The sequence below is a fragment of the Loxodonta africana genome, chromosome 4 (genome assembly GCF_030014295.1).
Source record: "Loxodonta africana isolate mLoxAfr1 chromosome 4, mLoxAfr1.hap2, whole genome shotgun sequence".
NCBI lineage: Eukaryota > Metazoa > Chordata > Mammalia > Proboscidea > Elephantidae > Loxodonta > Loxodonta africana.
The window spans coordinates 177,741,687-177,769,166 of NC_087345.1; the positions used below are offsets into that span (position 1 = coordinate 177,741,687).

Consider the following 27,480-nt stretch of genomic DNA (forward strand, 5'->3'; position numbering starts at 1 on the left):
CAACTGCTACTAGCTGAGAACAGGCTCACTAGGTTACTCTGGTTGGAGTACTACCATTTTGTATACCATAACACGTGAAAAGAATTAGGAAGCACCAGAATACACTATCAAATAAACAATGCATAAATTAACAATTTTTAAAAGAATAAAAATCTTTCATTGAGGGTTTTCGTAAAAAACTCACTGCTGTTGAGTCAAACTCACGGCAACCCTATAGGACAGACTAGGACTGCCCCATAGGGTTTCCAAGGCTGCTATAGAAGCAGACTGCCACATCTTTCTTCCACAGAGTGGCTGGTGCATTCGAAACATGAACCTTTTGGTTAACCGAGCACTTAATCAGTGTGCCACCAGAGCTCCTTCAGTAATATACAGGGCTATCTGGAAACCCTGGTGGTGTAGTGGTTAAGCACTACGGCTGCTAACCAAAGGGTCGGCAGTTTAAATCCGCCAGGCGCTCCTTGGAAACTCTATGGGGCGGTTCTACTCTGTCCTATAGGATAGCTGTGAGTAGGAATCGACTCAACGGCACTGGGTTTGGTTTTTTTTTTTTTATAGAACAGGAAATTTACTGTGTTTAGGGAGAAAATAGATTTGATGATAAACGATGATGCTATGTTTTTCAGTATGCTGTACACCACAGCTATAAATTCAAATTAGCTCGGGTGATGAGGCTTGCAATGAAAAACATAAAACCATTTTGAAATTCAGAGTAGAAGGCTGATGTAGTTAAAACTACAGAATACATTAATCTGCACCTATCTGGATTTTTTCTTTTTTAAGTATTGGTGACAGGGTAGAAAAAAATAGGGCTTTCTTTCCCCTTCAAGAATATACTCAAGAAACACTGATTGTTCAATTTCCTTTCTTACATGACATTTAAACTTCCAGCTCATTTTGGCTTCTGCTTCTGCCAAGAGTTAGTTTCTCTTCCATCCACCTACCCATCCAACTAATACCTTGTAAATGCTAAGTACCAAGCATAGTGCTAAGTAATCAGGATATGATGATTAACAAAACAGACACAACCCTTGCCCTCAGGGAGCGAACTGAGAGGTGCAGAAGACATTCCATATTTCATATACATTACTACCTTTGTCAGTATCTATACTTTTCAACCTGTTCTGGTTGTTTCTGCTTTTTTAACAACCATTTCTTTATTCCCTTTCCTACTATAATACTTTGCCTCCCTGTTCTTTAAAAAAGAGTAACAAAAATACTGTACCTCGTTCTTTCAGAAATTCTAATGGTAATCAATAAATAAGCTCAATGCACTCTCTCTCCCTTTTTTAACTGACTTCCACTTAACCAATTCACCAGATTAAGTGAAGTTCTCCATAGTCTTTCTGCATAAAAAGACATCTATACCTGATAAGGAGTCCCAGGATGGTACAAGTGGTTAAGCATTCAACTACTAAGCAAAAGGCTGGCAAATGGAACTCAACCAGAGGCACCTTGGATTTGCTTCCAAAAGGTCACAGCCTCGAAAACCCTATGGAGTGCGCAGCTCTACTCTGCACACAAAGGGTCATCATGAATTGAAATCAGCTAGACACACCTGGTTTTATATACGATAAACACTTAGGGTCTACCCTTAACTAGGCCCGACCATTTCTGCTCACACCAGGTAAGTTATATGTTTACCACATCTGTTGTATTTGTTCCCAACTATTATATTTGTTTCTATCATGATTTAATTAATTAAACATAAATGCGAAAAGAAAACCGAATACTTTGGAAAACTACATAGATCAAGTCAATAAAAAAAATCTTTTCAAGCTAAGTGTAGGTGAGATGGACAAACTATTTGGGTAGTGCCCCTCCCCCCTCATCAGACCGGTTTCTGCACTCAGGGACGGCTTCACTGGCATCTGCTCCACTTAACTGAGTGAGGTCTTGGCAAAGGGCGTGGAATGGGGAATCAGAGGCCAGAGAAGGGGGATCAGAGAGGCGCCCTGGAGATGCCACTGAATTGGGGGACTGAAGAGAGGGACAGAAGCTGAGGACGCGTATATACTTTGCTAAGTAACACGGTGTTCACATAACATCCAGATCACGTAATGTTCTATTTCACAGAACGTATTGTGGACGTTAAGCGACGCATGCCTGTATACATATTTCCTCACGGTATATACTATGTATATCAGTTTTGCTTAGTTTTGAAATAATTTCTCATTTTAAGAGATTTTCAATTAACTGCTCCTGGCTGCGTCATAAAAGGGAACCCTGGTAGTACAGTGGTTAAGAGCTCGGCTGCTAACCAAAAGGCTGGCAGTTCAAATCCATTAGCCGCTCCCTGGAAACCCTATGGGGCAGTTCTACTCTGTCCTGTAGTGTTACCAAGAGTGAGAATTGACTCGGCAGCAACAAGTTTGCCATACAAATTACTATAAAAGTTTGCAAAGCTTAAACATTTTCAAAGGCTATGTTTTACTTCTTAACAATGGAGCTCATTCTCTATCCCATTATCTATTTTCTATATCAGGAATCCAAGTGGTTGGTCTCCAAAACGTGATTAAGAGCATGGGCTTTGGTGCCACACGGCCTGGTTGTGAATCATGACTCTGCCACTTACTACCTCAGTAAGGCTCTGGACAAGTTACTTATGCTTTCTGAGCCTTTGTTTCCTCACCTGCAAATTGACTTAAAAGTACTCTCAGAGTCAGTGAAGAAAGAGTCATGGCATCATCTCTTGCCAAATGCTCACAGGAGTTCAGGAGAAATTAAAAGTAGATATACTGTCATTCTAACATAAAGAATCATTTTATACTTATGACAGCAGAATAATTCAGATCCCACTCAGTTTATACACTGATCGCTGATATTTAGAAGATTAGCTGACAAGACTTAAAACATCTGTAAATGCAATTTCATCACTCCCATGTAAATAAAAACGCACGAGAAAAAAAGAAATGTCACCAAAGCATACATATGATCAGGTCCTTTTCACATATTCTACAGTGAGTATTAGCACTTTTATATTCAAAGGAAAAGAGTAAAAACCAGGAACTATAAAATGCTTTTTGGAAAGCAGTGTAGAATTATGGAAGAGCTATAAAAAAAAAAAACAAAAAACACAAGGTATAACTCCCAGAGCTGTCTGTCTCCCCACTGTCAGATGGGCCTACAGAGTCTTCCTCTGTAACAGCTTTATTAAATCTCATCCTTCTCATGGTGAAAAGGCATTCAAGCTAGTCTTTCTGATTCTAGTCCTAAACCTCTTCAATCAAGCTCAAATAGCTTAATCTCTCCAAATCAACGTTTCTATCATATCCCCCCCTCAAGGACCTAAATGGCTGTGTGTCAAATGTAGCATAAGCCTCTTTTTTCTACTTTCCAAGAATTTTCCTAATTCCACCTTGGCCTGTGGTGTAAACCATCTACGTACTCTCATTAGACCAAATCTTTCCAATCTCTTTTTCCACCACCTCAACACACACAATCAAGTTTTTTCTACTTCAGTGCTAGTCCATCCACTGAACTGATTCCCCTTACCTCATTTATATACTAAAAAAAAAAAAAAAAACACACGTTCTTTAAATTCCTAACACTAGCTAACATTAATCTTTTCCATTTTTACCACCTTTTGCAGTTACTGTTCTTTCTTATCAATGTATTTTATACATTTTACTGATACAGATTACACATCATGCTAGAAGCTGTCTCTAAACACTCTGTGAGCTATTACAACACTACATGTTCCTTCTACCATGACATTCATATTTAAGCATTACTAGAATGTACCTTTATCTTTCTCACTAGCCTATAAAAAACTCTTTGACGGCAAGGACTTTGCCTAATTTTGCTCACGACTGTATTGATAATACCTAGCACTTAGGTATTAGTCCTGCTCTTAGTAGGGAAGTACTCAAGAAATAATGCTGAATGAATGAATGTTCAGTAAAGTAATAATACAGGAATTATATTCTCCAATATTTGACAGCTATGAAAAATTTAATGTCACAAGTGAATAGGACTCTACCCTTAAGCAATTTACTCCCTCCTCGATACTTAAGCTCAGATCAGGGATGAGGTACTTAACACAATGTTAGGCCGTTAACCAATATTCAAAAAATACCCTGATGACAAGGGATGGAAAAATGGAGACTTATAATTAAAAGTTAATGATATAACAACTAACATTTGAGAGTTTACTATGTGCCAAGCATATTCTAAGTACTTGCCAATATTTAATTATAACAACCATATGATGAAGGTATTATTCCATTTCACAAATAAGAAAATCAAGGCAGTGAAAGGTTAAGTAACTTGCCAACAGATGACAGAAAGTAAAACTCTTGCAATCATATGGAACTCTGACAGCCAAGAACTCTAGCTTCACCAGCTTGGTACTATAAATCTTATTTTTCCACTGAAAATTTATAGTTAAGCAATGATTATTAAAACCAAATATAGGATGACCTTAATAGTCACGTTCTGAAGCCATTTTACATGAGTGGCAAACATAAATTCTCTGTGACGAGAGGAGCATTCTAAAGTTCTGAAGCTCCGTAAGTAGCTAGATAAGAAACTCTTCTACTCTCCAAAGGCTATGCTCCCTTTTTTTTAAGCGTATCAATTCAAATTCTCTATTTTCTGGGCATGGGATCCCACTGACAAGTTACTGAGTAGAAACTAGAGTAACAAATATAGAAAAGGAGGAAAGGTAGGTGGAGAATATAAAACAAGTGAGATAACAGGGGAAAAGAAACATTCGAATTTTTACTCAAGCTAGCACATACTATTCCTTGATTTGCCAGTAATTAAGCTTATAATGAGAGCGATTCATTGGCTTTAAAGTCATGGAAGTTTCTGTATCTTTAGTTATTTACTTGTAAAGTGTAGCAGTAGTTGCTATAAAAGATGTAGTATACAAAGGATGTCTGTAAAAGCACTCTGAAAACTGAAGTTCTGAAAAGCAAGGCACCATTATTGTTAGCACCTAAAATTAGAACACTGTCTGGGTACAGCTCCTAAGGGAAAAGCTAATTGAGAACAGTAATCATGTACCTCACTTAAAGGTACAGATTAAAACAGCAACAAGAATCACTACACTCTACGTTGATGTACAGAACATTGACACTAGTACCCAATTGCTAATTATATCCACTTACGTAAAAGATTATATACATATTATTTTAAAGGCCTAATTTTATAGTGTTTTGCCTCCACAACTTTTTAAAGAGCAAAACTGACTAACTTGAACCTAATTCTTCCTGTTAAAACTCTGCAATATGAGTGCGGAAAGAAAAGAAGAGGTAAATGGCTAATCCCCTAAATTAAGGAGGGAGGAGTATGCACCAGATGACTTTTACTTGCTTATTCCCATATATCAGTCATTAACATTCGAGCCCTATCTATCTTATCATTAATTTTTCAAGCCTAATGTCACAAAACAAAACCCTGGCGGCGCAGCGGCTAAGTGCTATGGCTGCTAACCAAATGGTCAGCAGTTCAAGTCCGCCAGGCGCTCCTAGGAAACCCTATGGGGTTGCTATGAGTCAGAAATGACTCGATAGCACTATTTTTTTTTTAATGTCACAAAAATTATTAATAAATTAGTTGAATAAATGAGATTTTGCTATTACAAGCAGCTCTTTCAACTATACTGCTTCAAAAGATGCCCAAAAGGACTGCTTTATGAGCAAGACTAATTTCCCTTTGTTGAACAATGTTTGCATTTATTACAGAATTTCTAGAATGACACTCAACTAGCTGCCAGCGGGATCATCTGTGAAGCTTTTTACAAACTAGAGGGGCCAGCCAACCTCAGGAGGTTGGAGTTGTAGTTTGAGCACCAGTAGTTTGAAAAAGCTCCATCAAACCAAAACCAAACCCACTGCCGTCGAGTTGATTCCAACTCACAGTGACCCTATAGGACAGAGTAGAACTGCACCATAGAGTTTCCAAGGAGCACCTGTCGGACTCCAACCGCCGACCTCTTGGTTAGCAGCCCCGTAGCACTTAATCACTATGCCATCAGGGTTTCCAAAAGTTCCATAAGTGATTCTGATTGAAAGAAAACAGAACCAAGATTTTAGGGCCAGTTAAAAGCAGCAAATTTTGCCTGTCTTAGCACTCACCACACAAAAGTTGCAAAAAGCCCAGATGATATGTACCTATATTGTGCAAATGTAACTTTTTAAAAACAAGTTTAAACATTCAATGGACACTTCAAATACTTGTTAAAGCATACTACACAGCACACTTGACAAAATTCGCTAAAACAATGAGCTCATGAAAGCGAGGAAAGGAGAGAGGAACTGCTAAAGGTCAGTTTCAATGAGTAAGTGGCATGCAATATCCTCTAGTAGAAAATGGTGTGTATACATCTGCATGCTGATGATTAGCACTGCACATTTTAGTGCTAACCAGAGTTTACACACAAACTCTGGCTTCAATACATTAAACAGTGAATTTATATTGCCCAATTTGGAAAAAGTTATAACAGATGCTATAGTAATTTTTTAAATAGTAATTCATAGCCTTATATAAGCATTTAAACCACTGTCCATTGTTCAGAATAATTCTTCATTAATTTTAGGTTAAAAGCAAACAAAATGTAAAGACGAGCATATCATAGCACAATAACAAAAACTGATAATATACTTACTAACTGTCCACCTCTATTTTGCCATCCCCAAATAACACCGTCCTCTGACACTGGGCACTCGTAACAGAGCTTTTCCACTGAGAACGAAGCCATTTCTAAGTCTTGTGGTTTACTTTGTAGATTCTCAGTAATTATTTGTTCATCCTCTAATGCATCTTTTGTGATTGGATTAGTCCAGACATAGCCTATTTGATATCCGTTTGCCAGTCTTTCAGAAAATATCTGACTTACTAACCCTCCAGCTGGGTAATAGGAAAGTTCATTCAAACACTGGGAGTAGAATTCCTCTGGAAAATTCTGTAAATCTACTTTTGAGGGATTTTCAGATCTATTTAAAATATCTTCTGTGAGTGATAAAATATGATTCTCACTACTTGGTACTATTTCATTGCCATTGATTGGGGTGACAGGAATTACCTGAGGTATATCATAAGGAGTAGCTGTACATCTGTCCACCTGGGTAGTATCAATACCAATCAAACAGGAATAACCATCAAAAGTGCCACATAACTGTAGTTCTTCAAAAATCATCTTCGAATTTCCCACAAAATCCCTTTCAGCATTCAAAGTAGATTCCTGAATGGTGCACTTGGCATTTCTTTCTTTGAAATGGTATGCATGTTCATCTGCTCCACGTAGAACTAAGCAGTCAGTAACATTACGATCAATATTATCTTTCTTCAAGTAAAATCTCCCTTCCTCTTCTTTACTTGGTAGTGCTGGTTTACTTAACCCCGACACGTTATTACCAAAGGCATCAGAAATTCCTTCAGTTGATTCGGAGTAAATCTGTTTCAGTTCTGGATTTTCACCGTTGTTAATAGACTTATTCTCTTCTACTTCTGACTCCTGTATACCTGAATATGAGCTTCGGCTTAAAGGTGGTAAAATATTAAGGTCTTCGTATTTGTAGTCATTCACTCTACAGGTTTCATAATTTTTTTCCATTTGATTTGTTTCATCATCAAAGTGTTTTGTTATGTTAGAACTAACACAAGTAGGTACATCCTGACTGGGCACTTCCTTGCATTTTAGAATATCTGTTTCCCAGTCAAAGATTGTTTTAGAATCTGACTTAACATTTTCCATCTCATTTTTACTTGCTTCTCTATGATTAGCTTCTAATGTTTGAGCTTTTAGTGATTCTTTTTCAGCATCTTCTATTCGGTGAGGGTCACTCAGCTGATTGTGCAACACACTGGATGAATTCTTAACACTTATTTCATCTTCTGTTTTATAACTCAGGCCTATTTCACTTTCTTCATCAGTGCGAGTGAAAATAAATGCAGAGGAAACAGAGTTACTCATAGGAGATTTGGAATGATCAACAGACTTGTGACTGGGTGGCATTTCTTGTGAAGTTTTAAGTTTTGGGTTGTTTATTCTTTGGATTTTTCCATCTATGTTTGTTTCACATACCACACAAGTTGAATTACAGGTTTGTGCCCGAACCTCATTTGCCCTGGTATCTGTACATGTATCTACTTGACATGAAGATTTCAATTCATTAGCTCTCTTAGCAGGCCTATCATCTTCCAAAATGTTAAATTTACATTTACTTTGATAAGATGAACTATTTTTGGATTGCAAAGATAATTTGCCTTTGTTTGCCAAGTGGAGATTTCCAGTTTCCAAACTGCTATCACCTAGGTATTGATCATTATTGATCACTGTTGAATCTATGAGGTGTTTAGGTTCACTGTCATCAAGTGGTTTAGCTGCTGCTTCTCTGAAATTACAATGAATCAGAAGAGATTCATCTTCAAAGCTCACCAAAGTGATACCTTTTTTTGGACTTAAATTAATTCTATCTAGATGGACACTGTCTGCTCTGCTAAGATCTAAGTTGAAATGATCATTATCTTTTAATGGTTTTACAGAGTTATTTTCTCCTTCCTTTTGATAGTTTAAACTCTGATATACACTAACTGTTACAATCTCAGATTCGTCATTTGTTTCAATATACGCAGTGTCATTAAGTAAATCAATAGGTGAAGCAGTCATCTGATTTACTATTTCTGAACTATGGCTCTCTCTCTCTCTCTCTTCTCTCAAACATTTTAATGAGTCACTGCCTATGTTAATATTTAATTCACATAGCGTGCCAATATCATGTAATATACAACTTTCTGTGTGATCTTTAGAAAACTGGGTGTCAACTTTTGCCCTTAAAAAATCAGGCTGCATGCTATCATTATTTACTTTGTAAGGTAGATCATTATGAGTCAAGAATTCAGAACTGAATTTCATTTTCTCGTTACAAAATTCCCTTATTTCATTTGGATCTATCATGTTCTGTGGTGGCAGTTCCTTCTGGTGTGCCTTCAATCCTTCTGCCCCTTGTAGAGCATGGGGGACTAAAAATTCTTTCCCATTATCTAGAGGCCACTTCAGTTTGCTAATTCCCTCAGAGATAACAGCTGAATGACATTCTTCTACTGCAGTTGCTCCAAACATGGGAGCCCACGTTTCATTTTCAATTTTCAGACAATCAGGATCTATAACACAAATACTATAAAACTTGCTCTCTCTTGAGTTCCCATATTGCTTATAATCAACATAAATAGGTTTCTCATCTTTCACCTCTGAATCAGACATACCTAAAGAGTTATTCTCATTACTGCTGATGTGAACATTTACCATTATGTCTTTCTCTATTAATAAGTTTTTACAAGTGACTGGATAATAGCACAGATGGTTATTTGAAATACTTTCTTCCTGTACGCTCTGGTAAGAAGGCACCAGTACACATGAGAGAGACACGTGATCTTCAGAACAAAGATCTTCAGATAAGTTCAGGTTACTGTCATTACTCACACTCGGTATATCACAGACATTTTCAGAATTCTGCTCGCTAGCAGCAAAATCTGAATTCTTGTCACTCTCATCTAAATTTTCATACCTAGTTAAGAACTTATATATTGAAGAGGAAATAAAGCTAAGTGATCGCTTTGGTCTATGACCCTGTTTGTGCCCAAACTGCTCAGAAATTCTAGTCCACATCTTAACACCAGCAGCTGTCCTACTGGCTCCATTTTCAACATTGTGAAGCCCCTTAACTTCAATGGTAGCAAATAATGAAGATAGAGTTTTACTTATCTTGTTCTCTGGTTTGTTCTCCTCCACAGATTTTTGTAACAGGCCAGTTTTTTCATCTTCATTGTCACTAAATTCTTTGCTGAAGCAACAACCCATGTTTGAAAATTCAAAAACACATTACAATGCTTGTCGTTTTCAGAGCCTCCACAAATCCACCTTAAACTAACTTTCTATGGTTTCTGAGGGGAAGCCAACACCCAGACACCAAAAATAACCACTTGCACAGCAGTCACATGTCACTGCCACTCAAATCCAAAATCCCAATTACAACAGATCACCACGTAACAACCATATATGTTCCATGTACTTAAATCAAACAGCACATGGAATCGAAAGACTACAAACAGCAACAAAAAACTGTGCACATTACTTTTTCTTATTCTCATAAATGCAATAAAAAAATGATCATCCCAGCCAGAAGAAAACATTTCAGAATTCTGGCTTTTCACAGTGATTTACTCAATTTTCAGTCTTTAAAAATAATGTCTATGGGTATTTAAAAAATTATTGCTAATTTTAGTAGGTATGAAAATGGAATGTATCAATTAGAAATGCATATTGAAGTACTTACGGGTGAAATGCGAAATGTCTGAGATTTGCTATAAAATACTCCAGCAAATAAATACATACATATTTTAAGAGTGTGTATGTAGGGAGGAGGACAGTGAAACAAGAGCGGCAAAATGTGAGGATGGGTGATTGCTGAAGTCCATGATAGCATTCATTATATTATTCCACTTCCACAGATGTCTGAAAATTCCAGTTAAGAAAAAAAAAGAATGGTAAAAAAATCTATGCTCGCCAGTACAAATACTAGGAAGTCACCCAAAAGCACTTGAAGCACGAATGTACAGCATATAATCTGTCCAGAGATAACCTTATCACTCCTATACCATTTAGTCCATGATGGCTGATTCACATTATGTGTCTTATTTCAACATTTGTAATGTTCTATTCTTAGTATAAATGATTGTTTTTCTTATTATGGTTCTGTTTCTGATATGATACTTAAAAAAGAAAATGCTTCTATTAACTCCTCTATGAGAGATATTTTGCTGTTTAATCTACAAATTATGGCTGGTTTTCTATTAATGTTTTACAAAACATTAATATTTTATGATGAAGTAAGTTTACTACTACTACTTAATTAAACAAGAAGATAATAAAAACACTTCTGAATGCACTTAAATTTGGGTACTGAAACTAAAGTGAATAATAATGAAAACAGTAGCAAACACTTTCTATAGCACTCTGAGATACACCTTAAGTAATCTGGCCTTTGTCCTTGGTTCATTAAGAGATAACCCCTGGAAAAAAACAAACAAAAAACCCCTTGGGATTAATGTGTCTTTAAGAAGGACGCTAGACCACACCTAATAAGTTAGGTGAGATGATGAGGTGACTTTGGTGGGGGCTAACCAAGCCAGAAAGACCACCTCATGATACCAGCTGACCTCAGGGGAGAGGAGTTTGGCGTTTGCATTAGGTAACAAGGCCCACAATAAAAGCTCTGGACACCAAAGCTCCACGGGCTTCCGGGTTAGTGAAAGACATTCACACATGTGAGAGGGTAGTGCATCCCTTTTTAGGACATGGAAGCTTCACATTGGGAACTCTCCCAGATTATCACCCTATGTGTCTCTTGTCTGGTTTCAGACTGAACAGGAAAGTGGAAAAGTGAGGATTTGGATTCTGGGTTTGACTTATGCTGATTATTACTCACAAGCACAAAATGCTATACTCACAGCACAAAATTTTAAGTATGTAAATATTTTAATTACTTTACACATATTAATTTACACTCCCAGCAACTCTTGAGGTAGAGCGTAGATACTATTAACCCCTTTCTACAGATGAGAAAAATGAAGCACCGAAAGCTTAAGTAACTAGCTGGGGATGACACAACTAAGCTCAGGCAGTACAGTGCCAAACCTGACCACAGTGTTACAACTGCTCTCTATTATCACTAGAAAAAAATTAAATATCTTTATGACAAGAATGTTCTTCACTCAGGATATAAACTATTCACATGTGCTGTAGAGCTAAATGGAGTAGTGGTAAAGGAAGAAGGTTTAGGAGCTTGTGTTCCTGGATCTGAATCCTAGTTTCTTTGTACTACATACGTGAGCTTTGGCAAATTATTAAATCTCTCCTTGCCTCAGCTTTCTCATTTATAAAATGGGGCCAAGACCAATGCTAATTTCAAAAAGTTGCTATGAAGATTATAAGTTAGAACTGAACCCCCAAATCACATTAAAGTCCTCAGAAGCTAACTCCAACCAACCTACTCCAATATCCTCTCATTCTAAAATCCCATCCTTCCTATCTCCTCAATTTCATTCCCACCAAAAACCAATTAACTAGCACTCAGCATGCCCTGTCTTTGTTCAAACTTTTTCCTCTAGTCTCCTCTCTCCCTTTCTAAATGTTACTGTCCTTCATAAGGCCACCTCTCTCAGTTTTGTTGTTGTTAGGTACTGGTCAGTTGGTTCCAACTCATAGCGACCATTTTTACAACAGAACAAAACACTGCCCACTACTGTGCCATTCTCACAATCACTATCAATTTAAAGAGGTCTTTCGCAGATTTGCCCAACACATCATTTGATTTCTTGACCACTGTTTCCATGGCATTGATTGTGGATTCAAGTAAAACAAAATGCTTAACAACTTAAACCTTTTTCTCCATTTATCGTGATGTTGATTACTGGTCAAGTTGTAAGGATTTTAATTTCCTTTTTGTTGAGGTGTAATCCATACTGAAGGCTGTGGTCTCATCAGTAAGTGTTTCAAATCCTCATTACGTTCAGCAAGCAAGGTTGGGTTATCTATCATAGGTTGTTAATAAGTCTTCCTCCAATCCTCATGCTGCATTCTTCTCCATATAGTCCAACATCTTGGATTATGTGCTCAGCGTACAGAGTGAATAAGTATGGTGAAAGGATACAACCCTGATGCACGCTTTTCCTGGCCTTAAACCACACAGTATCCCCATGTTCTGCATGAGCACAATTAAATGTTCTGGAATTCCCATTCTTCACGATGTTATCTATAATTTGTTATGATGCAGACAGTCGAATGCCTTTGCACAGTCAATAAAACACAAGTAAACATCTTTCTGGTATTCTCTGCTTTCATCTGACATCAGTAATGATATCTCTTATTCCATGTCTTCTCCTGAATCTGGAGTGAATTTCAGGCAGTTCTGGTTGATGTACTGCTGCAACTGTTTTTGTATGTTTTTACTTTTGTGTGATACTAATATTATTGTTCCATAACTTCCACATTCAGTTGGATCACCTTTCTTTGGAATGGCCACAAATATGGATCTCTTTCAGTCGGTTGGCCAGGCAGCTGTCTTCCAAATTTCTTGGCAGAGATGAGCGAGCACCTCCAGCACGGCATCCCTTTGTGAAAACATCTCAATTAGTATTTCATCAACTCCTAGAGCCTTGTTTTTTGCCAATGCCTTCAGTGTGGCTTGGACTTCATCCTTCAGTACCATCAGTTCTTGACCATATGCTACCTCCTGATATGGCTGACCGTCAACCTATTCTTTTTGGTACAGACCATGTGTATTCCTTCCAACTTCTTTTGATGTTTCCTGTGTCGTTCAGTATTTTGCCCACAGAATCCTTCACTATTGCAACTCAAGGTTTGAATTTTTTCTTCAGTTCTTTCATCTTCAGAAATGCTGAGCATGTTCTTCCCTTTTGGTTCTCAACTCCAGGTCTTTGCACATGTCATTATAATACTTCACTGTCTTCTCAAGCTGCCCTTTGAAATTTTCTCTTTAGCTCTTTTACTTCACTTTTTCTTCCATTTGCTTTAGCTACCTGCAATAGCAAGTGTCAGAGTCTCTTCTGACATCCATTTTGGTCTTTTCTTTCTTTCCTGTCTTTTTAATGACCTTTTGCTTTCTTCATGTATGATGTCCTTGATGTCATTCCACAACTCATCTGGTCTTCAATCATTAGTGCTCAATGCACCAAATCTATTCTCGAGATGAATTTTTACCAAGCAAAAATACTCTCTCCTTTTGCCAACAGTTTCACGGCTCTTTACAACTCTAGCAAAGTATTACAATAGTAAGTCTTAGTTTTATCTCAACTGAGGTCTCTCGTCTCCTGGAAATCTGCACACTCTCTAAAAGAATTAAAAAGTGCAAACACAAAAACTAAAAGATAAGCTCATGTTTGCATATAAGTTTAAGAGTATACCAACACCATGTGATACTACTTAAATTGATCTAATCAACCGAGAGAAGAGTTGGACTTAAAATGTCATAAATTCATTCATGTCAAATGAAGGCCAGATGATATTGTGCAGTTTGCCAGAGGAACATACAAAGTACTAGAAAAACTGTCTGCGTGGCACTCAGCAGTATAGGCTGTGGTAAACGCAAAGAAATTCCATGTCAACTAGTACTGTAATCACTTGATGAACAGTGATTTAATTTCGGCAAAACATCATCTGCCAGACTAAACAAAGGTTCTTAATTTGCATTTTACATATTTTGACAATCGAGTTTTATATGTGCATAAGAATTATATGCATTAAGTATCTATCAATAGTTCTATATTATCAGAAAAACAGCTTAAGTCAACAATGATGATTTGGGAAAATTTCTCATTTAAAAACTTATTTCTCAAGTTTGAGGAACACTGCTTTAATGTAATTTAATGTCTTCATACACAGAGGGCAATACAATGTTTGCTGAATAAAATAGCAATTTTTTTTTTTTATAAAGCAAAAAAAAATCAGCTTTTACTTCTGTGAGCTCTTTCCGAACTGACAAAATACCTGGAAATCATGGTGCCCTTTGCAGAATATAGTGTCCTTTGCAGTACATCATGAAATGGTGATATATGCATAGTTTAAAAGAACTACAGGCATAAGCATGTGTTCCTTTAAAAAAATATTCTTGAGTTAAGGAACAAGTATATTAAGATTAATTTTTGTTTGCTCTGTGCTCATTCACCTAATCATGCAAAAGAAGGTTTAAAAAAAAATCAGAGAGAAAAAATTAAGAAAATTCTATTAGAAGAATTATTTTCTACTTATTGAGAAAAACCATGGTTGCTTAAATTAAGTAGCAGAATACCCAAGTTTGAATTGTGGCAGAATAGAGTATTCTGCATTAAAGAAAATGGTGTCTAGCTACTAATGTCACCATCTCCTCAATAGATTTTAATGTAAAGCATTCTTTCTCACAATATTTCAGAAAGTATTTATGTGGGCAGTGTATGTGAAAGCATGTGTGAGAAATGTGTGTAAGAGAGTATGCATACAAGACAAAGTGTTTGGGCACCAGAAACTCAGAAGAAATCTGAAATTAAAATAAATGTGTTAATCCTGGCTTTAGGATTGTACATGGTTTCTTCTATTAGAGAATTGGCACTGGTCACTGGTTGACCTTTCCTTAGGGCACTGACATCTCTAAATTTGAGGTGTCATGGTCAATTTTAAGGGAAGAAAAGGAAAAATCCTGGTGGCAAGCTACAAGGTGTAGTAGATCTGCCATAGCTGGGTCCTGAAGACTTGGAGAGCCTTTCAAATGCTTCGTGATCAACTAGGTCAAATTCTGTACAAGTCTGATGTGTGGTACAGGTTATGCTCTTTTAAGAACTATCTAAATTGGATCACATTGCCAAGAGCAACTCGAAAGATTAGATAGGAACCTTAGGGGCAGTGAATTTGTTAAAGGGGGAGGAAGAACTCAGGAAAGGAAGGTGAGAATGGATGCACAACTCAAAGAATGTAGTAAATGTCACTGAACTGTATATGTAGAAAAGGTTGAATTGGTGTATGTTTTGCTGTGTATATCCTCAACAAAAACAAAATTAATTAAATTATCTTAAAAAATAAAAAAAAGAACAAAATATAGTAGGGCAATTGTAGAAGCAAGGGGTGGTTGCAATAATCCAGGTAAAAGGCACTGGCTTCATTGAAAGAAAAGAACTTACAATTAGAAGTCTATACAAAGAAAACAAACAGCTTGACCATTTGAAATATGGTCAAATTTTGCTTTCATGACAAACTTAAGATGTCAATAGTTCTTTTGATGCGACTCCCTAATGTTGATTTATCTAATCTAATGAATTTCCCTGATTCTGATATACACATCTGTTACATTTTTACAATTTCTACAATCATGAAGTATCTTCCAATTACTGTCAAACCCACAGGGGTCTTCTGGTAATGTTCCATTTCAGGATGTAAACTGTGTTTCCCACAAGTGTTCACTTAGTGAAAATTCATTCAGTTGTATACTTATGAACTGTATACTTCATACATATATATATACACACACACATATATACATACATATAATATATACTTCAATAACTGCACATGGAAATTTTGAAGCCTAAAGTAGGATGCAAGCTGCCAGCTGCCAGGTAGAAAATAACAACACTCTGACATTTCCTATACATATGCTTTCAGCCAGGATTTACTGGACTTCAGCAATGACATCCCTTGTTCCATGTTCTCTTCTAAATCTTGCTTGAATTTCCGGCAGTTCCCTGTCGATGTACTGGTACAACTGTTTTTGAATGATCTTCAGCAAAATTTTACTTGCATGTGATATTAATGGTATTGTTTGATAATTTCCACATGCTGTTGGATCACCTTTCTTTGGGATGGCCACAAATATGGATCTCTTCCAGTTGGTTGGCCAGGTAGCTGTCCTCCAAATTTCTTGGCATAGGTGAGTGAGCACTTCCAGTGCTGCATTCATTTGCTGAAACATCTCAACTGGCATTCTGTCAATTCCTGTAGCCTTACTTTTTGCCAAAGTCTTCAGTGTGGCTTGGACTTCTTCCTTCAGTACCATCGGTTCTTGATCATATGCTACATCCTGAAATGACTGGACGTCAACCAATTCTTTTTGGTACAGTGACTCTGTATATGCCCTCCATCTTCTTTTGATGCTTCCTGCATCGTTCGGTATTTCACACATAGATTCTTCAATATTACAACTTGAGGCTTGAATTTTTTCTTTAGCTCTTTCATCCTCAGAAATGCTGAGCAGGTTCTTCCCTTTTGGTTTTCAACTCCAGGTCTTTGCACATGTCATTATAATACTTCACTGTCTTCTCAAGCCACCCTTTGAAATTTTCTGTTCAGCTCTTTTACTTATTTCTTCCATTTGCTCTGGCTACTCGATGTTCAACAGCAAGTTTCGGAGTCTCCTCTGACGTCCATTTTGGTCTTTTCGTTCTTTCCTGTATTTTTAATGACCTTTGCTTTCTTCATGTATGATGTCTTTGATTGTTATTTCACAACTCATCTGGGTCTTTGGTCATTAGTGTTCAATGCCTCAGATCCATTCTTGAGATGGTCTCCAAATTCAGGTGGGATATACTTAAGGTCGTACTTTGGTTCTTGTGGATTTGTTCTAATTTTCTTCAGCTTCAACCTGAACTTGCATATGTGCAGTTGATGTTGTTCCGCAGTCGGCCGCTGGTCTTGTTCTTACAGATGATATTGAGCTTTTCCTCATCTTTTTCCACAGAAGTAGTCAATTTGATTCCTGTGTTTTCTATCTAGTGAGGTCTGAGTGTGTAGTCGCCATTTATGTTGTTGAGAAAGGTATTTGCAATGAATAGGTCATTGGTGCCGCAAAATTCTATCACGTGATCTCCAGGGTCAGTTCTATCACTACAGATCCTGCTTCTTTGTTTCCAACCTTCCCATTCCAATCACCAGTTATTATCAATGTATCTTGATTTTGTGTTTGAGCAATTTCAGATTGTAGAAGTTGGTAAAAATCTTCAATTTCTTCATCTTTGGCATTAGTGGTTGGTACATAAATTTGAATTATATCAACTGGTCTTCCTTGTAGGTGTATAAGTATTATCCTATCACTGACAGAGCTATACTTCAGAACAGATCTTGAAATGTTCTTTTTGACAATGAATCCAATGACATTCCTTTTCAATTTGTCATTCCCAGCACGGTAGATCATATGATTGTCCAATTTCAAAAAGATGTTTACCCATGTTTTACAGACTACGCAAAGACATTTATTTGACTGTGTGGATCATAACAAATTATGGGTAACGCAGCAAAGAATGGGAATTCCAGAACACTTAATTATGCTCATGAGGAACCTGATCAAAGACCACAGCCTTCAGTATGGATTACACCTCAACATAAAGAAAACAAAAATCCTCACAACTGGATCAGTAAGTAACATCATGATAAATGGAGAAAACATTAAAGTTGTCAAGAATTTCATTTTACTTGGATCCAGAACCAACACCCATGGAAGCAGCAGTCAAGAAATCAAATGGCACACTGCACTGGCAAATCCATTAAAAAGCAAAGATGTCACCCATGCACCTGGCCCAAACCATGATGTTTTCAATCGCCTCATGTGCATGTGAAAGCTGGACAATAAATGAGGAAGACCCAAAAAAACTGGTATTTTTAATTATGGGGTTGGTGAAGAATACTGAATATACCATGGACTACAAAAGGAACAAACAAATCTGTCTTGGAAGACGTACAGCCAGAATGCTCCTTTAAAGCAAAGATGGAGACACTACGTCTCATGTACTTTGTTTGACATGTTATCAGGAGGGACCAGTCCCTGGAGAAGGACGTCATGGTTGGTAAAGTAGAGGGTCAGCAAAAAAGAGGAAGACCCTCAATAAGATGGATTGACACAGCGGCTACAACGATGAGCTCAACCATAACAATGACTGTGAGGATGGTGCAGGAACAGACAGTGTTTCAATCTGTTGTACACAGACTGGTATAAGTCAGAACCAACTCAAAAGTACCTAACAACAACTACAACATCCATATGCTTGACAATTCTCTCAGTAGAATTATTTTCACTAGCAGTATCACACGAAGTTGATTTTTGAAGTAGCTGTTGAATAAAATGCCTTAATAGAAAGTAAACTGAAGATACAGGCCTGGTTTGCAGAAAACTGATTATGTTGTATTCCAGGTGATGGAAGTATAAGTAGTACAAATACCAATTTTCTAAAGAAATTACAGAATTTTCTAAGCTGGGAGATACTGGTGTTACTGATTCCTGAGGCATGAAAAGCTATCACTCAGATGCCAAACATCTATCAAAAGTTTCTGCCTAAAACGAGAGAAATGTCTGCAATGTGTAACTCATTTATGTAAGAATAAAACTAAGAATTAAGCCAAAGAGGGAATGAGAAAAAATCTCTTTATTATGAAGTATGCCTCAAAATTATATCATCAATCCTAAAGGTGCTAAGAAGATAAAAAATCAAGGGTACATGTTATAAAAAATATTTCTTCTGTCAATGATCTAAAATGATAGACAAGCCTCTAAATTCTGAATGTGACTGATGGTGATAACTAGTGTCATCAAATTCGACAATTTCCTACATAAATAAAAAATTAGTATCCCTGCCTTGTAAGAATCTATTAGCCACCTCACCCGCGGATAGAAAGAAAAAGAAAAGACAAGGTAGCACCTGGTCAAAGGGAATCTTCAATCCTGGAGCAAGAGTTGAGAAATTACTTGGAGGCCACAGAGCCACAGTAAGGACTAACTAGAGAAATAATGTGTCGTTTTGTAACTAAATCATTCTGAGGCTAAGGCAGTTTTATATTTTCTGGTATATAAACAAACATATTCCCAAGATGTAAAAGAAAATGGATCAATGCCTTAAGTTTTGTATCTTTTATTTCAATAGATAAAGAAGTAAAACTAAGAGCCTGCTGAAAAGCTGAATGTGCATGACAAAAAAAATTTGCATAGAGATGTTACTCACCTATAGAATGAATACAGGAGCTGGATATCTTTACATAACTTCAAACTTTCTACTTGCAAATTGACATTAAACGCTAGCCTACTCTTATTCAAGATGCAGATATGTAATAATTAATTTAATTTGAATTGCTAGTCAGAAGTTACGTGATCAAAAAGCAAAGGTCATTACAAATTCGATAACTAAAAGACTAAAGTTTTCTGATGCTGTTACCTTTAAATGATTTTTAAAAATGTTCTGATACAGGTTGTGTTTTATTAAAGAATATGTAGAGACTTTAGTATGTAGAAAAGTTAGATTCTAATTTAAGTCTTCTGGTTTCATGTTATGATTAGAAAATACTCAGTACCTTTCCCCCCCGCCAGGAGGTAATTTAATGTAAGTACTTCTATCTAGTATTACTTGTCCCTTAACCCTTTCAAGGATAAATTATTTCTTTTTTGTAATTTTTTGGTGATGCTGTGCTTTTCCCTAATGGAATGGATGCTCAAATCATTGTTAGCTGGAAGTTTCTTATTACTTGAAAATATGGGGTGCCAAGTGCAAGTGGGCCATATCAGTCCCATGCTCTACGAAGTACATCATAAACGTACTACATATTGGTCCCACAGCCCAGGAAGTGCATCACACTTTCTGATTACACTTGAGCCGTAAAATATCAAGGAGGCAAGCACTTTATAGATGATGTCATCAGGGAGGTGGTTAATGCAAGCAGGTCACATTGGTCCCATATTTCATGAAGCACATCACACCCATGGTACGTATTGGTCCCATGTTCCATGAAGTACATCACACATACTGTACATACTGGTCCCATAGCCCGGGATGTGCATCACAAACTGTTTTCATCCCCAAAATAGCTCACTTAACTTGAATATTTCCAAATGCCGGTAAACATACCTTTCCAGCAACACAAAGGAAATAGTAAACATATCTGCAAGCCTTATCTCGCTGTACAGAAGCCAAAAGACACAAAAGTTTCACACAATCACCCCTCCGGGAAGCATCCCCTCATACAAATGGCTCTCAACACTCAAATGCAGTGCGGTCCAAATTCCTTCTTTTTTAGGCAGCTGCACCTGTCTTTATGCCAGAACATACTAAAATGGCTCAAATGCCTGCCAATAAACCTCTAGACAAGGAAAATGTAAAAGGGGCATATATTTCCCAGTGGCCTTACATCAAAGAGGCCTTGGCGGTGCAGTGGTTAAGCACTCTGGCCCTAACTGAAAGGTTGGCAGTTCAAACCCACCACCCACTCTACAGTACAAAGATATGGCAGTCTACTTCCATAAAGGTTTACAACCTTGGAAACTCTATGGGGCAGTTCTACTGTCCTACAAGATTGCTATGACTTGGCATCAACTCAACAACAAAAAGACAAACAACCCTATTTAAAAATGGAGGAATGGCTTGAATAGACATTTCTCCAAAGAAGATATACAGATGGCCAATATATTTATGAAATGAAAACTCAACATCTTTAGTCATTAGGAAAATGCAAATCAAAACCACAATGAGATACCACTTCAAACCCACTAGGATGGTTATTATCAGAAAAACGGAAAATTCCAAGTGTTGGCAAAGATATAGGGAAATTGTTGGTAGGAATACAAAATGGTTGCAGCTGCTGTGGAAAACACCTTGGTAGGGCTTCAAAATGTTAAACATAGAATTACTATATGGCCCAGCAATTCCATTCCTGGGTATATACCCACAAGACTACACAGCAGGGACTCAAATAGATACTTGTACACCACGAATGTTCACTGAAGCATTATTCACAATGGTCAAATGGTGGGAACAGCCCAAGCGTCTATCAAAGATGAATGGATAAATAAAATGTGGTAAATACATATAATGGGGTATTATTCATCGATAAAGAGAAATAAGTATTAACACACACAATGACATGGATGAACCTTAAAAAAAATTACACTAAGGGAAATAAGCCGAAACAAAAGAACAAATATTGATTGTATGATCCCACTTATACGAAATATCTGGAATAGGCTAAACGCATTGAGATAAAGTAGCTTAATGATTACCAGTGGCTGTGGAGAGGAAGGAATGTGGAGTTCTTGCTTAATGGGTTCTGGGTCTCTGTTTAAAGTGATGAAAAGGTTTGGAAACTGATAGCGGTAATGACTGTACAACATTGTGGATATATAGCAATGTCACATAATTGTACACTTAAAAATGGTTAAAAATGGCAAATTTTATGTTATATATATATTTTACCACAGTACATTTTTTAACCAAAAAAAAAAAAAAAAAACCCTGTATTTTGGTTATGTTTGCACAACTCAGTAAACTTACAAAAAATCACTCTACAGCACACTTAAAATGGGTATGTTTATAGCATGTATAGCTCAATAAAGTTATTTAAAAAAATAAACAGAACACAGACCCTGAAGCTTACAGTTTAGCAGGGAAAACATATATGTACACAAACTCAAATAGTTCTGACAATCAAGTCACTCATTGTAACATTCTCTGTTCTTACACGAAACAGGTAAATGATAGGCTTACAATATATTAACTACATATTGTAACCAGAAAAGATGATTTTTATGCTCACTGATTGGCTTTGCTAGGTTTATGGTTAGTTACTAGCTCAATGAGTTTTTGTTAGGGGTGGGGATCTGTATAATAATTATGATTAGTATTACCAATGGATAAATTATGAGCCTACATAAAAATGGTTAACTCTTTACAATGCTAACCAGCATCTGAATTATTTAAATATTTCTTTTGGGAATACTATGGAGAATTTCCTCCTACTCACAATATTCTCTTCCCTATTCACATTCTATCCAAATTTGGTGGAAGGACTAAATTCCAAACAGATTGGTTCCTTAGATAAGATTGCTATACATATTCCCTTAACAATCATAAAAATTGCAGACTACTGAGCGTCAATATTCAGGGTCACTAAACCAATAAAATTTCCTGAAAACCTATAAAGCAACAGCCATACTCTTAGGTGTACCATGACTAATCCTAGGTAGAAAAATGTTCACAGTAATTGTACTTATAACAGCAGGGGTAGAAAAATTGAAATATCTAACACAATCAAATTGCTAAAAAAAATGGTGGCATAACAACATGAAGAAAATACTACATGGCAAGTAAAAAGTATATAGGAATATATAGATGAAATCGCGCTCTGAGTGGAGGTTTTCTTGGCTGCAAGTTCAGTGGAAGCAGATCACCAGATCTTTTTTTCTCTGGTACTGCTGGGTGAGGTTGGGTGGGTTTAAACCACCAACCTTTAGGTTAACAGTTGCGTGCAAACCATTTGCACCACCTAGAGACCTTGTATATTGATTATAATAACATGAAAATGTGTATACTCTATACCGAGTTTTTTTCTTCTGTAAAGATGTTTAAGACTGTTACAATAAAAATTTAAAAGGTACTTAGAAGCCCAGAAGATCTCGCAATATACCTTCTAGCTCTAATATTTAAAGATCCCATAAACACCTAAAGTTTACAACACCCTGTAAAATTGGTAAATATTGTACCCATATCCAATATTGTAAGACTGAGTAGCAGAGGTGTGATTTATCCAAGTGTTACCCAGGATACCGAGTAGCTGGGATGGGATTAGAATCCAGGTCTAATGACTCACTCTATATTCTGTTATTAGGACATTAACTCTTAAAAATGCCAAAGATAGCATGTGTAGGCAGTATTGCAAGTTATTTCTCCACAGTTACATATAAAATATTGTTGTGGCCCAAGTTTTTCAATCATTTACTTGATAAGTCTTATTTCAATTCCTATCCTCTAAAGGAATTAAAAACAAAAATCCCAAAATCTGGCTCTATGTGCTCCCATAGGTTTTTTTTGTTTGTCTTTTGTGTCTGGTTTATTTCACTTAACATAATGTTTACAACGTTCACCCTTGTTGTAGAGGAAATAAGAACTTCATTTTTCTTTATTAGAAAAAAAAAAAAAAAGTCAGTTGCCGTCAATTCTGACTTATAGAAGCCCCATAGGACACAGTAGACTGCCCCATAGAGTTTCCAAGGAGCGCCTGGTGGATTCAAACTGCTGACCTTTTTAGCTCTTAACCACTATACCACCAGGGTTTCATTTCTCTTTATGGCTGAATAATATTCCACTGTATGGATATACCACATTTTGTTCATCCAATCATCTGTTTATGGACACTTGGGTTGCTTCCATCTTTTTGACTTGTGAATAATGCTGCAATGAACACTGCTGTACAAGTATCTGAGTTCCTGCCTCTAAGTCTTTTGGGTGTAAAGAATATAACTGCGGGGTCATATGGTAACTTTCTGAGGAACTGTCAAACTGTCTTCACCGTGGCTACATTTCATATTCCCACCAGCAATACAGTGTTACAATTTCTCCAAATCCTCTCCAACACTTGTTATTTTCCATTTTTCTGAAAATAGCCATCCTAGTGGGTGTGAAGTAGTATCTGATTGTGGTTTTGATCCGTATTTCGAGAATTACTAGTAACTTTGAGCATATTTTCATGGCTTATTGGCCATTTGTATAACTTCTTCGGAGAAATGTCTATTCGAGTCCTTTGCCCGTTTTTTAATTGCACTGCTTATCTTCTGTTGTTCAGTTGTAGGAGGTCTTTATATATTTGGGATGTTAAATGTTTATCAGATACGAAATATTTTCTCCCATTCTGTAAGGTTGCCCTTCACTATCTTGGTAAAGTCCTTTGATACACGAAAGTTTTTAATTTTGATCAAGTTCGTTTTATTTATTTATTTTTTCTTATGTTGCTTATGTTTTGGTGTCATATCTAAGAATCCATTATCAAAAACCAGATACCAAAGCATTAACTCTATGCTTTCTTCTAAGGGTTTTATGGTTTAGTTCTTATATTTAGGTCAATGGGCTATTTCGAGTTAATTTTTATATATGGTATGAGATATAAGTCCAACTTCATTCTTTTGCATGTGGAGAGCCAGCTGTCCCAGCACCATTTGTTGAAGAGTCTATTCTTTCCTCATTGAATGGCACCTTTTTCAACTGGCCGTAGATGCATGAGTTTATTTCTTTTCTTTTTATTGTGCTTTAAGTGAAAGTTTACAATTCAAGTCAGTTTCTCATATAAAAACTTATACACACATTGTTTATGTGGCCCTAGTTGCTCTCCCTACAATGTGACAGCACACTCCTCTCCACCCTGTACTTTCCATGTCCATTCAACCAGCTCCTGTCCCCTTTCTGCCTTCTCATCTCACCTCTGGACAGGAACTTCCCATTTAGTCTCATGTATCTACTTGAGCCAAGAAGCACACTCTTCACCAGTATCATTTTATGTCTTATAGTCCAGTCTAATCTTTGAAGAGTTGGCTTCAGGAATGGTTTTAGTTCTGGGCTAATAGAGAGTCCAGGGGCCACGTCTTCTGGGGTCCCTCCAGTCTCAGTCAGACCATCAAGTCTGGTCTTTTTACTAGAATTTGAGTTCTGAACCCCATCTCCAACAGGTTTTTAAAGACATTTGAATATTATGTTGGACTGCAAATGAACCATTGGGAAGAGGGGGGTTTGTTCTAAAAAAAAAAAAAAAAAAACACTTCAAAGATTTCTATACTCAAGGGACTTCTAATTTATTTCTTCATATAATTTCCCTCTTAGGACTACCAGGAGTCTTATATTTTAACTTCAAATGACTGAAAATATTATCATAAAAATTTTTAATAAAATCAATGTAAACAGGATACACCAAAAAACCCTACACAAATGGAAATAAAATAATGAAATATAATAGTTTGAAGCCTTTTATTTTCTAACTCTATTAAAAGTAGATTAACAATCCATCCATTTCTTTAACTTCTGCATGAACTGCTTATAACCTCTTGGGAAATAGAAGAGATTTATTACAACCCCATGATTTGTAAGATTCTCTAGAAGATTCCATGTTGAATTTAGAATAATTCTTAATACACTTTATATTCATATATGCAGACAAATGATGGAATGCAAGATTTAAAACCAATGGAGCTCCATTTTCTTATTTTCAGTCATAGCTAGAATGTGAAACCAATTTTCTTAGCAAAAGTTTAATACTTGACTCGTATGCTTTAAAGGTATATCTAAATGTAGCTATAAAAATGTAAAGTGAACCATATACATACAATAATCAGTGAGTCATTAAAAATGATGTGATGAATAGTTGAAACTGAATTAAAACATCCTATATCGATGTTTGGAAACCTTGGTGGCATAGTGGTTAAGTGCTACGGCTGCTAACCAAAGGGTCGGCAGTACGAATCCACAGGCGCTCCTTGGAAACTCTATGGGGCAGTTCTACTCTGTCCTATAGGGTTGCTATGAGTCGGAATCGACTCGACCGCACTGGGTTTGGTTTGGTTTATATCGATGTTTGTAAAATTATATATATAATACACACAAATCACACAAAGTCATACAGTATTAACATTTACAGCAACCAGGTGACGAGATGATGAATGAGTCCCCCTCCCTTTTTATAAGAAGGTCTACATTTTCTAATGTTTTTTTTACAATAAACATCTGTTGTAGGGAAATATCCCTGAACCTAGGCATGTTGGCTATGATTAAACAATCTATGATTTATCTCAGAACTGAATTACCTGATTCAAAGGTGGGATGGAACTTGTCTGAGAAGTGGCTTGAGATATAGGACCATTCATCTATAAATTGAAAATATCGAAAATACCGTCACTAAAATGTAAAGAAAACATTTTTAAATCAAAGTAATTAAGCAAAATAAAACCCACAGAAAACAGCACATTTTTATATGACAAAGAAATCCAGTAGCTATTCAAAACGATATATGAGACCTGAAATTTTTAAAATACTTTCAATTTTCTACTGAACATCATAAGCAAAATTCCTTGTAGTTTTAATGGGGAAGATTAAGAAAAATCTACTTGTTCCAAAACCATTTAGAAACTTTAAATATTACTACTTCACATGGTAAAATTTTACAGTGAATGAAGGCAGTAGAAATTAAAAAATCTTTATAAAGATCCCAATTACTTTTTTAAATACACACTACTTTTAAACTACTTAAGGTGGCTGTAATGTTATTAAAGTGTTTATATGTCACTGCATTTTTATTGGTGATGTTAAAATAAAAGCTGAAACAGAGCTAAAACTAACATTTATCTATAGGGTTGATATGAGTAGGAATCCACTCAATGGCAAGGGGTTTCGTTTTTTGGTTTGGTTTATCACCTAATAGTTGTAGTTTTCTTTACTAAACCCTGCACCAAAAAAACCCAACTGGTTGCTTTGAGTCAATTCCACTCACAGAGAACCTACAGGGCAGAGTGGAACTGCCCATCAAGATTCTAAGGCTGTAATCTAGGAGAGGTGCCCTGGTGGCACCGTGGTTAAGGAGCCTGGCTGCTAACCAAAAAGGTCAATGGTTCAAGCCCACTGGCCACTCTGTGGGAAAAAGACGTGGCAGTCTGATTCCTTAACAATCACAGCCTTGGAAACCCTGTGGGGTAGTTCTATTCTGTCCTGTAGGGTCACTATGAGTGGGATTCGACTCAATAGCAGTGGGTTTTTTTTTTTTGGTTAATCTTTCCGGAAGCAGACTGTCACATCTATCTCCTGCAGAGCAACTGGTGGGTTTGAACCACTGAACTTTTGCTTAGCAGCCAGGCAGTTAATTAACCACTGTGCCCCCAGGGTTCCTTCTTCTCTATTAAGCTACCCATAAATTTACTTCAAACACAGTATTTGTATTTAGATCATAAGATATTTTAGTGTTACTATTTTGTTCCTGAACTCTATGTAGATCTTTTATCAGAAAGAAAGAAAAGATATCTATCAAAACAATTGTAATTTTAAACAGAAAATACTTACCAGATGAGAACCGTCTTTCACTTCTTGTACTTGCTGCACCTGCGGTTCAGCCACAACTTTAGTGTCCTGGTCAGAAGTCATGAGCTGTTTACTTTTTGGCTCCACTGAGAGAAGCTTAATGTTAACCTTAGGATGCTGTAGAAT

General features: G+C 36.6%; 1 protein-coding gene across 5 annotated transcripts in view; it reads right to left on the bottom strand.

Moving 5' to 3' along the window:
* The window catches only part of LARP4B (La ribonucleoprotein 4B), a 135,747-nt gene that overhangs the window by 60,287 nt on the left and 47,980 nt on the right, over nucleotides 1-27,480 (bottom strand). For 3 of the 5 annotated variants that reach the window (XM_064285070.1, XM_010590611.3, XM_064285071.1), the window contains 2 exons: nucleotides 27,337-27,471; nucleotides 26,091-26,150 (listed from right to left, as the gene is read on the bottom strand). In XM_064285070.1, coding sequence (XP_064141140.1) covers nucleotides 26,091-26,150; nucleotides 27,337-27,417 — 141 coding nt within the window. In that variant the 5' untranslated portion in view covers nucleotides 27,418-27,471. Of the gene's footprint in view, nucleotides 1-6,613; nucleotides 9,792-26,090; nucleotides 26,151-27,336; nucleotides 27,472-27,480 lie in introns of those variants that run through there. The other 2 variants (XM_064285069.1, XM_064285068.1) reach the window with 1 other exon arrangement.